General features: G+C 39.0%; 1 protein-coding gene across 1 annotated transcript in view; it reads right to left on the minus strand.

Moving 5' to 3' along the window:
- The window catches only part of Mmp16 (matrix metallopeptidase 16), a 183,225-nt gene extending 176,250 nt beyond the window's left edge, over positions 1 to 6,975 (minus strand). The window contains exon 1 of the mRNA XM_057790517.1: positions 6,394 to 6,975. Coding sequence (XP_057646500.1) covers positions 6,394 to 6,525 — 132 coding nt within the window. The 5' untranslated portion in view covers positions 6,526 to 6,975. The remainder of the gene's footprint in view (positions 1 to 6,393) is intronic.
- Between the last annotated feature and the right edge of the window lie 7,548 nt (positions 6,976 to 14,523).

Here is a 14,523-nt window from a genome sequence, read left to right on the forward strand (position 1 = left end):
ATTCTGTCAATTATGTTTTAAATAAACACTGATTGGCCAGTAGCCAGGTAAGAAGTATAGGTGGGACAACCAGACAGGAAGTAGAGGCAGGTCAAGAACAGGAGAATTCAGGGAAGAGGGAAGCTCCCTCTGCAGTCCTGCCCAGACACAGAAGAAGCAAGATGGGACTATGACGCTGAAAAAGGTACTAAGCCATGTGGCTAACACATAAGAATAATGGGTTAATATACATTATAAGAGTTAATAAGAAGCCTGAGCTAATGGGCAAATCAGTTTATAACTAATGTAGACCTCTGTGTGATTTCTTTGGGACTTAACGACTGCAGGAACCTGGCAGGACAGATACCCAGACAACTTAAATAGATATGTCCTACCCTGACATTTCATGACTATATATACCACGTGTTCTGAAGCACAAACTAAGTACTGTAAATTTGGAAATGATTTTGCTGTTAGTTTGGGTTGCTTTGATTTTTATTTTGTTTATCTGTTTTTGTATTCTCTCTTTGCTTTGGGAAAGTCCCTAATAGAGCAACATAAGAGAAGGATTTATTTGGGTTCTCAGCTGGAGAGCACAATTTCCCTGCAGAAGAGAAGTCATGGCAGCAGGATCTTGTGACAACTGGTACTCAGAGCTTCCATTGCCCTTTCGAAGCAATATGTAGGTAATCATGGTAATCTAGAAAAATCCCTCACTGACATATCCAGAGGTTTGTCTCCAAGGTGATTTTAGAACTGACCAAATCCGCGAAGGCGACAAATCACTATCCCCATCATTACGCACAGTTTAGTTTAATACACACTCCTTAGGAGGCGCCAGTGAAGGAATTACTGGCCCATGTTCAAGGCAATGAGTGTCAATACAAGAGCCAATGCCACCATCCTGTGACATCTACACCATGCTCCAGTATACCCCTTCAGGAATCATGTTGTCATTCACATGGCCACATAAAAAATGATTTTATTAGCTCCCTCTGTCTTTGTAGAAAAGCTCCTTTTTCCTGTTCATTTTTGTAACTTAATATTCAAAGTATCAATACAACTGATCTATGTAGTATTGACTTTTAGTCCTATGTTTAGAGGGGAAGCACTTGGTCCTCAATTGACTAAAGGTGCACAGGCCCTTTGAATTATAAAAAACTATTTATTTTTCATGACCTTACTTCTACAAGGAACATATTTCAGCAAACTCTGCCTTGTAAAAGAAGGTGTAAGATGAACTTGACATTCTATGATAGTAACAGATGACAAGACAAAATGTGAGAATCACATTCTTGAGCTAAACCGTCTAAGAAAAAACCACAGGAATAAAATGTACTGATGTTAGTGTGATTTTCAGTACATTATATTACAAAAACAGAAAAGATATTTAAATGAAACCTTTCAGACTGGCTGACATGTTATAACCTTATAGACTATTATGTAATTTGTTGCCATCATGTCAAAGTCCTCTGTATCAATGCTGATTTACAACTAGTAATAATGATAAAGAGTATTGTGTTTAACCATGCAATAAAATGGTTTCAACAATGAACATGAATATATGCATAGGATATACAGTATTCATTCAATCATCAAAACAAGTTATAAAGGAAATAGTATCCTCATCTCTCAGATATGTGAGCTACAACTTCCAGAGACTGATGAGTACTCCAACAGACAATGAGATAGAAGCCAGGAAATCTAGTCTCAGATGCGTGTTCTTTATAAGTACATTACTCCACAAAAGGCAATGTAATAGACATAATTACATCCACAGATACTGAAATAAACTGTAGTGGAAACTAATGAGAAAAGGAACTTTTACAATTAAAATTCACAGGCAATGGGGTCAGAAAATTCCCAAAGGAGCATGAGGAAATAAATCTTTCTCTTCCAACACTTAATAAATCCAACACATGGAGTCAAATCATTTTGGCCTGAAAATATTCTGAGCCATTTAGAAATCTTCAGAACATGTACATTGTGAGTAGCTGCAGAGGGTCTCAAAATAAAATAAATTAACATGTAATAGCACTAATCAAAATTTAGAAAAATTATTAGTAATCTGAACAAGTTCATTAAGATTTTCTACTTAGTAACTGCATATCCTGAATGAGAAATAGTAGAAACTTCAATACATCACTTTTAACATGACTTTAAAGGAAACAAAACAGCTGTTGAATCTAACTTGATCTTTATTTTCTGGAAGGGTCTGAAAAAGAAAATCCAGCTGGACGGGAACCTGCAAGTCTCGGTGCACTTTGCTAGGTAGTGTCAGGATAAGTATGTCTCCTGTGTCCATATACCTTCCAAAATGATTCCTAAAGGACTTTAGATTTGGGCAAAATCTATCTAGGCAACTTCCAGAGAGAATGTCAGAGGCAAAGTGAAACACAGCAAGAAGCAGGAGAGCCCTAGACTGCTAACTCCTGGTCCTCTGGTTATAGATTTTGGCCCTCTGAAGCATGTGGAATGTCTCATTCAGCCTACAATCCCACAGTAGATACACACATTTATGAATTAGTCACAGGGACGCTGTTGCATGTCAGTCATCAGCTGCTCCAACACATACGTATAGAATGCTGAGGGTAGAGGTTAGCTGAAGACAAGTTTTTATGAGTAAATGAAATAATGAGTCTTGAACATTTAAGCAAATAGAAACCAATAAATAAGAATGAAGCAACTCAACATACAGAATTTTAAATCTATAAAACAGAAGTACCGTTATCTTTTAAAGCATTTCATAATCAATTATTGGCAATTTCCAATGCAGTGCACAGTTACACAAATCAAAGCTTGACTATTTAGATAGATCAGATAAGCCTGAGAACTCTGATCAGATAACAACCAGTTATATAAACAAACTAGAAGAAAATTTAAGATATAGTTACACTCACAATGCATAACACTTTTAATAAATGATCCATCCATATGAATCATATGGATCATAGAATCTTATTTCTTTGATTTAAGGAAATCAAACTTTGACTTAACAAGAGTTTTTCCCAAAATGATAATCATCATCTTCCACATTGCTCTGTGCACCATTGAATTTTAAAAGGTTTTACCATAAAGCTGCCTCTAAATGTTTTCCCTCTTAACAAACATGTATCATTGCTTAAAAATCAACTAAAAATGCTCATATATATGGCATGCTATAAAAGTTGATAAGTTATTGCCATCATGATCTATAACATATTTCAAATTTTATAACAAAAAATGTATGTACCCCAAAAATAAACCCCAGAATCATGAAAATCTCGAGTTCCCAGTAATGACGTTAAGGATGAAATGATTCCAAGACTGTGGGAATTAAATCACAATTTCTTGTTAATAATTTACCTCAGGTTTAGAGTGCCATCCAATGACAGCAGTCTTTGATTTTCAGTAAATATTAGTCATGCTACTGCTTTGTAAGGTGGTGACTTAGACTATGACCACTATAAGGCTACAGAAAGACCTTGGCAGATGAATGTTCACTTACAACTTAAGGAGGGGTTGAAAAATGCAGGGGATCTATCCATAGTACTACCTTAGATGTATCTGTTTCTTGATTTAATAGATACTTTATTTGCTTATTCAAAAACTCAAAATTATCCATTTATCATCAACTTTCATAAGAATATCTAAAAATTTCTAGCATCTGTTCTGAAAGTGGAGCACTCTAAATGTTTATTTTCTTTAAAAAAAATCAAACAGGAAAGAGTTAACATGAATACCTCTGTCCAACCACTCCTTCAGGGAAAAAAAATACAGGCTTTTTAACTTTAAGTCATGACAAAACTATGGGACAATCACAAATTAAGTTCTGCAACATATAAGTCACTGCAGTCTTAGCTGTCAGCATAAAAACCACCTCTCCACAGCTCTGGTCCCACTTAATAACTTAGTGTGTTTACCAGAAAAAAAAATCAGGATACAAATCAGAATCCTATGAGTCTCAAGTGCAATGGATGCTATTACTGCTTTTCTCTTTTTTTTAAAGAAAAGATTGTCTTTGAATCAATGAAATAAAGCAATCTCAGTGTGTATGTTTTGCAACCAAGACTATAGAGCACAATTTCTTTTCTCCTGGAAATGAAATAATGGACTATTCTTCCCTTTAACATTTCCTATTAGAAAAAACAATATCTAGAAAAAAAATCTAGTAAACTTTCAACAGGCGTAATCACTAGTCAAAATGCCCTATTATTTTGTATAATATTTTGATTTTAATAACAGCTACTTATATGTTTACTATCAGCTATAGTTATATATATATATATATATACATAGATTCATACATATGTACACACACATATGCTAAGAAATCCAACTTAAGCAGTACTAAATAGCTTACAAAGCTACTTGGAAATAATACAAACTGTGAAACACGATCTCCTATAAATCATTAGAAAATTCCCTTTGTGGTAAGTAAGCTTGCTAAGGTCTCAGAGGGCACATGACTCTTTAGTGCCAACTAAATCTTTGCATTGTGCAATAAACATGGCTGGAATAACTTAAATATTTCCCCTCCAACGGGAGAGTGGCTCTGTGAACTACCCTTCACATAAATCTTGAGAGACAGAGGAGATACTTGAAATTCAATATGAAATCATTTTTACAGAAGTATCTCAACCTCTTTCAGGTAACAATATCTGGTTGAACAGATAAAGCTTCCAATAAAAGGAAATACAGCCTAATCTATATTTAGTCTGCTCAAACAAACATAACAATCATCAAAACACTGATGTCATTCAATCTTGTAAATGTAAGTTAGAGTTTCCCAAAGCAGGTAGCTATCAACCCAGGCTCAAATTCCCACAGGAAATAAGATACCAGCCAGCACTTACTCTAACTGCCTCCCTCTTAACCCATCCCCACAATCTCCTTTACCACCACATAGGAACAGCCCTTTCTGTATATAACATTATAAACCACAAATTCCATTTTCATTCCTTCAGCTTTTGAATCAATCACTCCTTTATTTCAATCAAATTATCCCTTGGTTTAAGTGTTAATACAAAACTCATAGTAGCATGCAGTTCCAAAAGTTCAAATTTGCCATCAAGAAAAGTCTGAATCTTTCTCTCCATTGCTGTTTTTAAGTAGAAAAAAATCAAGCTGTGGGCTTCAAAGGGTTAAACTATTTTGGTTTTTAAATTGCTCCTTTGAAACATATTCCTACTTAACATCTGCAAACTTCCTTAATTCCTGTGATGATGGCTCTTACTCTTTCAACTATACTGCTTCTGCTCCATTAAATGGAGGCCAAAGGACAGTTCATAGAAGTCTCTGCCTGCACACATGGCACTTATTATGAACACTTTGCTTATAAATTGGTTGCATGAAACATGTTCAAGCCCTGTGCAACAGGTCCTGCTATTGTGTAAACACAAGCTCCTGACACAACAGGAAGCTTCAGGACAGTAACCCAAGCACCACACCAATTAGTGCAGTTTCAAGCCTAATTCTTTTGAGATATATGAAGCCATGATAGCTAATTAAGAGAAGTTTGTTCTACCCAGACCTTCCCACAGTCTCAACCTTATGTGTAATGCTAATGGAAGGAACTGTGTCAGAGCCCAGGTGTGCACGCTGTTCATTGATTTACTGCACATGACTGGCTTTAGTGCTCAGTTGATGACAGGAAGTGCACTTTAGCAAAGGTCTGACAACTCCTTATCCTTAAGTTCCCTATTGTTTCTACTGTCTGTTCCCAAAATTACCACAGTCAAACAAATGGCAATCTAAGACATCTAGGTTTTGTCATGTCAGTGTGAAATCAAATTAAAAACACACCTCCCGAACTATTAGATGGGGCCACGTTTATTTCCAGTCCCCTGGGAAGGGAGAGAGTAGGCACTTAAGGCAATGGTTTTCATGTGCTCTGTACAGTTAGATCTAGTTACAAGTGTATTAAGTTATGTCTAATAGAAAGACACAGTCTGCTCAAGTGTTTTATCACAAAGTGGTGTTATTAAGCATATCAAGTATTCCCATGCTCTCCTTGAAATCTTTGATTTTTATCCTCCCTTTGTTAGGCACAGACCACAAGAAGAAATATTGCAGGAACAATACCCAGGCGGCACATGATGCTGCTTCCCTAGCCTCTGGATCCAGCAAAAACTCAAGCTTTCTTATAAAACTAAACGCTTGCTCTAGATAGAGCTTTGCCTCTTCACTGGCTAAGCAGTACCAGCCTGCTACAATGAGTCTCTGAGCGTGCAGCATCGTGCTTTGTGCAGCTGGGGATAACGGATTGTCCGTCTCTAGGCATCCATCACCTACAACACTGGCAAACTCAACATGGGTTTCGGTGGCTGGCTGCAAAGGAAACAATGTGCTCCGAGCTACAAGGACCGGCGAGTGAAGGAAAGGTTCCAGCGAGCAGTCAGGCGAGGGGAGAGGAAGAAAGCACTGTAGTCTTACCTCCACATTGAAATACTGCTCCGTTCCGCAGACCGTAGCCCATAAAATCCAAAGCAAGGTTTGCAAGAAAAACACCCCTGAACGATGCAGAAAATCCAACCTTCTTCCAGTGCTGAAGGCGAGTAAGATCATAGTGAACTGTGCCTCCACGGATGGACGAGCTCCCCTGCGTTTTTCTCCCTCTTTCCCAATGCCCACTCCCTCGTTTCCTTTCAAAAAAAAGTCCTCGGGTGGGTAGGGAGCTTGCAGGTTCACCCACCCTTCCAGAAGAGGAGATCAGTGCGGGGACTCGGCAGCCGGGGAGGAGCTAAGGAAAGGCAGGGTCAGCGGTGGCGAGCGTTCACCATCCTCTCCCTGCTGTCGCCCTGAACGTGGCGCCCAAGTTCAGCCGCGGTTCCCGACTCCCAGCGCCGCCGAGTCGCAGCCGCCGCCTCCAGCCCGTGCGTCCTCCGCCTCCTCCACCTCCTACGCCACCGGTGCCCCCAGTTTCTGCGGGAAGGGCCTCCGCTGCTCCCAGCTCACTCTGCTGCTCCTTTCCTCCTCTCCGCTCCCCCTCAAGAATGTTCACCCGTAATCTACATAACTCCTCCTTCTCGGGGTCTGCGATGCTCTCGGGGGGGCCCCGCGCGTGCACACTCTCCAACCACACGCGCGCGCACGCTCCGTCCTATGCACACACACACACACACACACACACACACACACGAGTATGCAAGGCCCGAAACACACGCAGGCGCGCTTCTTAAAGGAGACGGTTCGTAAAGGCTGCCTCTTGGCTACCGTGTGGAGCCCCGGCTTAGGTGCCCGGCCTTTTGCAGGGCTCTAGTTGGTGATGAACTCTTTTTTCTTATTGCCTGCCCTCATCCAGAAGGTCGAGTCACACCTAGGATTCCCCCGGGAGAATCTATTCCTGCATCTCCCCTACACCCGCCCCCCCTGCCCTCACATCTAAAAGCAAGTGCTCTCCTCCCCAACCAGTGCTTGGGTGGGGCTTGGGCTGTGGACCCTGTAAGAAGCTGAGGAGCAGCCCAGGCCTGGTCTTGAAGAGTATCTGGCATCTTAGTTAGAGGTATTCAAAAAGAACCCTGGTGCTGGAAATCAGAACAACACTCAGGTTCCTGTGAGTTGCTTGATGGTGTGGACCAGGAACCCGAGCTGACCAAGTTTGTCAGATGGAGATGGCAAACCTGCCATTAAAACTTTGTTAGGGTCCCCTAATCCTGTGGTCTGCTATCTCCCAGGATCCTTTTATTATAGATTGGGAAATCAGCACAGGATTTCAGTTAGGAGACCAGTCAAATACGGAATCGGCATGAAAGTGCCCCCTTCAAATGGATGGTGAACGCACTGTAAACGCTGGAACTCCAAAGACAGGATCATTAACACATCTGAGAAAAGAGGTGAGGGCAGTGGGGAGGAGGCAGCTGCGGAGCAAAGGTGAGAGCCCAGGAAATAGAAGGCAGCTCCCCCACCCCAGGGGGGGGGGTGAACAGCTGACAAGGGGGAGCAAGATACTGAGAGCAGTTCAGAGGGAGGCAGGGAGAGTCTGGAAGGAGCCCAAGCAGCTACAAGAGCTGGAGGGAGGCTGCTGGCATGCTGGGCTGGCAAACAGGGCCAAGGGGATTTCAGGAGGGGCTGCAGAAAGGTACCTGAACCGAGGCAACGTGAGGCAGCGGACAGGGGAGGCAGCAACTACCAGCCCTTGGCAGGTGACTTTTAACTGAAGAAAAAGGGGGAAGGGAACAAGGCAGGCATCTGTTTGGGGGCAAGGCCAATAAATGTGCTTCTCTTTGGCAGCCAGTAGAGGGAAAGAGGAGCCCACGTGAGAGACAGGCAGCCAGAGCAGTGGGGAGCAGTGTTCCAGGTACCTGACAGCTGCCTAGGCAAAATGGAAGAGAGAAGTGACAAGATGCATTTCATGGTCAGCCAATAAAGCAAGGAGCAGAACACAAGAGGTCACAGTTAGTAAACAGATGGAAAATGTTGAAAAAAAATAGTTTGCCAAACATTGTGTTAGACAGGAATAATTTGTGTATGAAATCTGGTGGGTGGAAGACCGTCTGAAGGCTAAAAGTTTCCTGCTTTAATAGAACCTGTGGGAAATATTTCACCACGTGAGTTGAGACGCAGGGAACCCTTTGTGACCTGCTTACGTGTGTGTGTGCGTGTGTGTGTGTGTGTGTGTGTGATGAAGACATTAAGAAAAACTACGTCACATATTGCATTCTGTTAAAACCTGAAGACTGTTTCCAGTCATAGTATTTCATTTTATTGTCACAACATCCTTAAGGTGGGTGGGCAGCTGGGTCTTGCTGGTCCCCAGCCCGGCTGAAAAAGAAAACCCTAGAACTCCAAGGTCCTGAGAGACCTTCTCAAGGAGTCAAAGTTGTGAGCAACAGAGGAGGGCGCCTGGTATTCTTCTTAGCCATCTGTGTGCCACGACTGACATCACACACATGTGCACACACAGAGAATTATTTTACATGCCCATTCTATCTAACAAGATGCAAAGATGATGACAAAACCCATTGTGAGATCTTCCTTGTCATCTAGCTTCTACTGAATCACCAAAACACATTCACAGGAGGACTACGTGAAGAAAGAGCTCTAAATTATGAAGACCTTACTAAATGAGCCAGAATATGAGAGGACTGTTATCAAGAAAGTGAAAGAGAAGGTGCGGCTTGCTAGGTAACAAGCAAGGAGGCGTTTCTCTAAAGAAACTTGGAAAGGAGAAAGAGATGGATGGTGGCTTACAGAAGTAAGTGAAGGTGAGCTTGCAATGATATATTATGGGAAGAAATCAAATACAAGAGATAAAATTACTACATATCTATAGAAGGGCATTTTTAAAATTATTTGTGAGTTTATCCATGGGTAAAATTGCTTATAAAGAGATAATAACACAAAACTATAAAAGCAATCAGACTGGGCAAGTGGGATGAGCTCAGAAATCTATGCTTTCAAATAATGTTCCTAAGGAAACAAAAGAAATATTCAAAATAGGAAATACTAAATTTAGGAACAGTAAAAATAATTGAAAAGTGAAATTTTGTACATTTATTAATCTGAATTATCGGCATTCACCAGTGAACAGTGAAATGATTTGAGGTTCTAGAAACAACTCACAGGTAAAATATTGCCTCATTTCAGTAATGGAATTCGGGAAGCATAGTTCAGAGAGAGAGATATTATCAGAACACTGTAAGAATTCAGGAATTTTATTTGAAAGATAGTATATAGTAGACTGGAATAAGCAACTGATACCCCACCAACGTCTTTGGAGAAAGCATCACAGAGTAAGTGACTCACAGAATCTTGGAAAGTATATAGTAATGAAATATGAAGATAAGAAAGGAGAGGACATTTCAGACCTGTTGGGCAGTGAATCAATGAATATGCAAGAAGGCATTTGTAGAGGTGCAGATGTTATGCAAAGGGCAATGCTGGAGCATGTTTGAGTAGTCAGGGTTAGAGGTCACTGGGATGAGAAGCAAGGAGAAACAAGGCTTTTCCCTGATGAAGTCCTTAGAGTTTGTTCATTGAGCTTGTTCTGCCTTCGTGTGGTTTGTGAACTATAGAAACTCACACTCTCAAATTTCTATCTTGTTCTCCTAAAATAACTTTGTAGACATTTTTCAAACTTCACTAATAAGTCTGATATAAAGATACCTGATATGGACTCAGTTGAAAGCCTACTGATAGGTATTCAGTTTTATTGTCAGAGGTTTGCATTTCATTTCTAGCCTATTGACTCTGCTCCCTTTTAAGATCCAGGGATACTGAAAACTTCTTGTCCTCATATCTACTAATATGCGAATTTCTTCATTAGTGGTCTTCTTCGACAGTAGGCTGATAGCCTATCTAAAGTAAATTAAAATAACAAATATTTTCCTTTTAAGATGCTAATAAAATCTTTTCTCACAATTCCAGTCTTTTGCTGTATATGCTTTTCGTCATAGGTCTTCATCTTAGACAAATTTCAGGAAACTAATAATCCCATGATTACCTGAGACAAAAGAAAACAGAGGAGAGGAAACAAATAAGAAAGCCAAGGAAAAATTGTAATTGCCCCTGGCAAAGGCCAATGGCAATTCAATAAAGTGCCACTTGGGAGAAATAGAGACTGACACACTAAATAATACCTATATCCTTCCAGAGAACAATGGTAGATAGTTAAAAGTGAAAAATTCAGTGACATGTTGGTGTTTATAACTGCTTACAAGACAATAGAGATAAATTATATTCTTTACAAATACCCGTGAGCCAGAGATAGATTATATTCTTTATAAATACCAGTGAGCCAGATTTCTAAGACGATAGCCTTAAAATGATTTTTATACTGTGAGAAGTATTTCAAATGTTCTACCACACCAATAAATGTACTTCCTTCCATCTTTGCATTAGTTATAAAGCTTTTAAATAAAGAAAAAAATCCAATGCATACAAATTAGTGTCAAGCTACTGGCATACCATTGCTACAGGGGCACACATATGCAAATCAGACCTTGTTATTAAATTTGCTGTTTGGATGAAACTTTAAGGCTTGTGGGTTGTCAGAAATGAATACTTATGGATTCCATCAGCTCCCCTGGTGATTCACAATCATGACAAAACTAAGATGCTCTGTTGTAGAGTTTGCACACAGTAGACATTCTTTTCCTGAATCTACCACGGTACTATTAGTAACGTCATATTTGAGTAATGTTGGCTAATTCCAACCAGGGTAACCTTTATGGTATGGAAATGATACTCATTTCCTCAGAAATATAATAACATGAGCTAAAGTTATTTACATGACTGATTATTTTGGGTAGCACGATATTCCTTGACAACACATCTTGGGCAGAAAATGCTTTTCTTACATGGTAATTAAGAAAAATTGGGAAGAGTAGTTCAGTGAACAAGATGTTTACTATACAAACAAGAGGATTGATATTAATGCCCAACAGCCAAATAATTGCCCGATATAGTTGATAAACCCAGCATTATCAACTATAGCTATAGTTGATAACTATATATAGTGATCTCTGGGTCTCACTAGCCAACCAACATAACTGGAAGGAATAGACCCAGGTTCGGTGAGAGATCTTGTCTCCAAAAATAGGGTGGAGAAGCAAGGGAGAAGACATTGTGGCACTCATGTTTTGCATCCACATGTGCCTGCATGGAGGAACACACCAGAACACGTAACTAGAAACTTAAGTACAGGCACACACAAAACACATACACACACTGAAAAGAATAGAAAAATTGCTAGTTGTATCATTGCCAGTGAAAAGAGCTTTTTATCCCTATGATTCTTTGATTTATTCTCTATTTTCTGCTCCACAATTTTATGTTTCCCAGAGTTTTGGTCATTTATTTATTTATCAATTTTTCCTTCATTAATTCCTATAAAATACCAACTACTAATCATACAAAAAGTGAATTAACATGAAGTAATTTGATTGGTTAGATTCTAAGATTGATGAGAAGAAAGTCTTGGACTTTAAAGTTGTTTTCATTTGTAATTATTGTTGATATAAAAATCTGACAGTACAAAACATTAAAAAAAATGTTTAGGAAAAATTAGCAAGTGTTTCGGATTGACCCCAGTTCCTCCTATTCTCTTGATCTTAGAGTACTTAAAGTTCAGAGGTCTAAACCAACTTAGTCTTGTGTGAATACCTGAAGATAGGTTAAGAAAGGAAATAATGGACCTTATATCATTAGGCCACTGGAGGAATTTCTGTCCTTATCTGTATGGTATCATCAAGACCAGCCCATTCCTCAGAAATCCTGCTTAATACTTTATCATGTACTTCAGATGATTTTTCAAAACCGTTTCTTCACAGTTCTTTTTTTGTTTGTTTTTTGTTTTTTGTTTTTCGAGACAGGGTTTCTCTGTGGTTTTGGAGCCTGTCCTGGAACTAGCTCTTGTAGACCAGGCTGGTCTCGAACTCACAGAGATCTGCCTGCCTCTGCCTCCCGAGTGCTGGGATTAAAGGCGTGCGCCACCACCGCCCGGCTTTCACAGTTCTTTGATCTCAAATTCATATCATTTATCCTTAAAAAAAAAAAATACCCAGCATATCCTTAAACAAGCTCACCACTTTTTGTTTATGCTGGTCTCATTTTAGCTTTCTTATTTCAGCCTAGACGCAGTACTTACCCAACCTTTGAATATACCTTTGACTCTTGTCTTAAGTCATGTTCAATATTGAATCAGAAGAGGCCGGGAGGTGGTGGCGCACGCCTTTAATCCCAGCACTTGGGAGGCAGAGGCAGGTGGATCTCTGTGAGTTCAAGACCAGCCTGGTCTACAAGAGCTAGTTCCAGGACAGGCTCCAAAACCACAGAGAAACCCTGTCTCGAAAAACTTAAAAAAAAAAAATATTGAATCAGAAGCCAGTAGCTATGACATTATTTTGTCCATTGCAACTCTGATTCATTTTCCTACCTGCACTGCAGTTAACTGTTGTTCCTGTACATGCATGCTCTTGACACTTCATGGTTAGTTAACATTTGCAGCATTGCAGTCATATGTGTATCAAACGTACTTGGTTTTGTTGTTGTTGTTGTTGCTGTCATTGTTTCCAATTGTCTTGCATGCCAATCCACTGGGATGTCTCCTTAGGTAGCCTTGTTAACACCTCTATTCTTAACAAAAATTGGAGGAATATTTTTAAAATCTTTCCTATATTCTAAATAAAATAATTCCTTAATAATGAAAGGATAGAAAATTGAACCTCACCAACATTAAGAAAATCATGTGAATAGTTTGTAAAGGAAAAAGTGTATATTTTTGCTTGTTTCATATTTTTTATGAGCAAAGTAGCATTATAAATGACTTTAGACGTATAAGCAAATGCAATTCAAAAACAAAAAACCCACGTGTCTTAGTTAGGGTGTCTATTGTTATGAGAGACACCATGACCACGCAACTCTTATAAAGGAAAACAGTAAATGGGGTAGCTTACAGTTTCAGAGGTTTAGTCCATTATCATCATGGTGGGACATGTTGGCATGTGAACAGACATGATGCAGATCTGACAGTCCTACCTCTTGATTGGCAAGCAACAGGAAGTGAACTGAGACACTGAGTATGGTTTGAAGATACATGAAACGTCAAAGCCCGTCTCCACACAACTTCCTTCAACAAGACCACACCCACTCTCACAAAGTCACACCTCCTAATAGTGCGATTTTCCTTCAAACAGCCACATCATGTTTGATTGTTGTTTTAGCAGCGGTATGTAAACAATTATAATAGTCTACCTTCAAGTGTATTCTTGATTGCTAATTATGATTACTAATTATATCCTGGTTTCATAATACTATATCAGATGAGAAATGATAGTCGTAATGGAGCTGGTTTAACCAGTACAAGAATTCAGAGTCCCTTTAGACATTTATAAGGCACTGGGAAATTTAATCTAACTTCATTGTCTTTATACAATGGGATTCCATGTTCATAAAGCAGTTCTGAGAATTCAATGAGATGTTGATGTGCAGAAGATTCAGGAAATGTGTAAATATTAAACACCAGAGGCAATTGCAACTGTATTATCTAATATATATGATAAACAAGCTAATATTCATATAGCATGTGGGCAGGAAAGACCAACCGTGACTAGTTACTGATTAGAGTAAAAACACGTTGTGGAGAAAACAGTTGCTTGGCTATTAATTGGTATTAATACAAATGATAAAATGTATTATCATTTAGCCAAAGAAAAGGGTCTTTAACATGACAGATTTTAATATTTTTATGGAAATATAATTATCTCCTTTTAAACTATTACATAAAGTATTGAGTGTATATTTTATTAGTTCACCTAAAAAGAGAAGAAAATAGAAAACAGGATGGAAATTAGATTGACTTTCATTAACAGTCATAAAATCACAATGAAAATAAGTAATGTAAAACTGAGAATTTTTCATTAAAATAAGAGTATTGGATTAAAATCTAAACTTGAGTTCATGAAACCTCTTGTGAACTAATTTCCAGCAATAATGAGAGAACAAGCATTCAAATGAAATACCCTTTTTTATATGTTTTGGAAGAAAAATAAAAGTAAATTAAACCATATCAACACACTTAACATTAGATCAAGGATATAATAAAAAAGAATATAGCAGGCCGGG

This window comes from Chionomys nivalis, chromosome 16, assembly GCF_950005125.1.
Source record: "Chionomys nivalis chromosome 16, mChiNiv1.1, whole genome shotgun sequence".
NCBI classification, from domain to species: Eukaryota; Metazoa; Chordata; class Mammalia; order Rodentia; family Cricetidae; genus Chionomys; species Chionomys nivalis.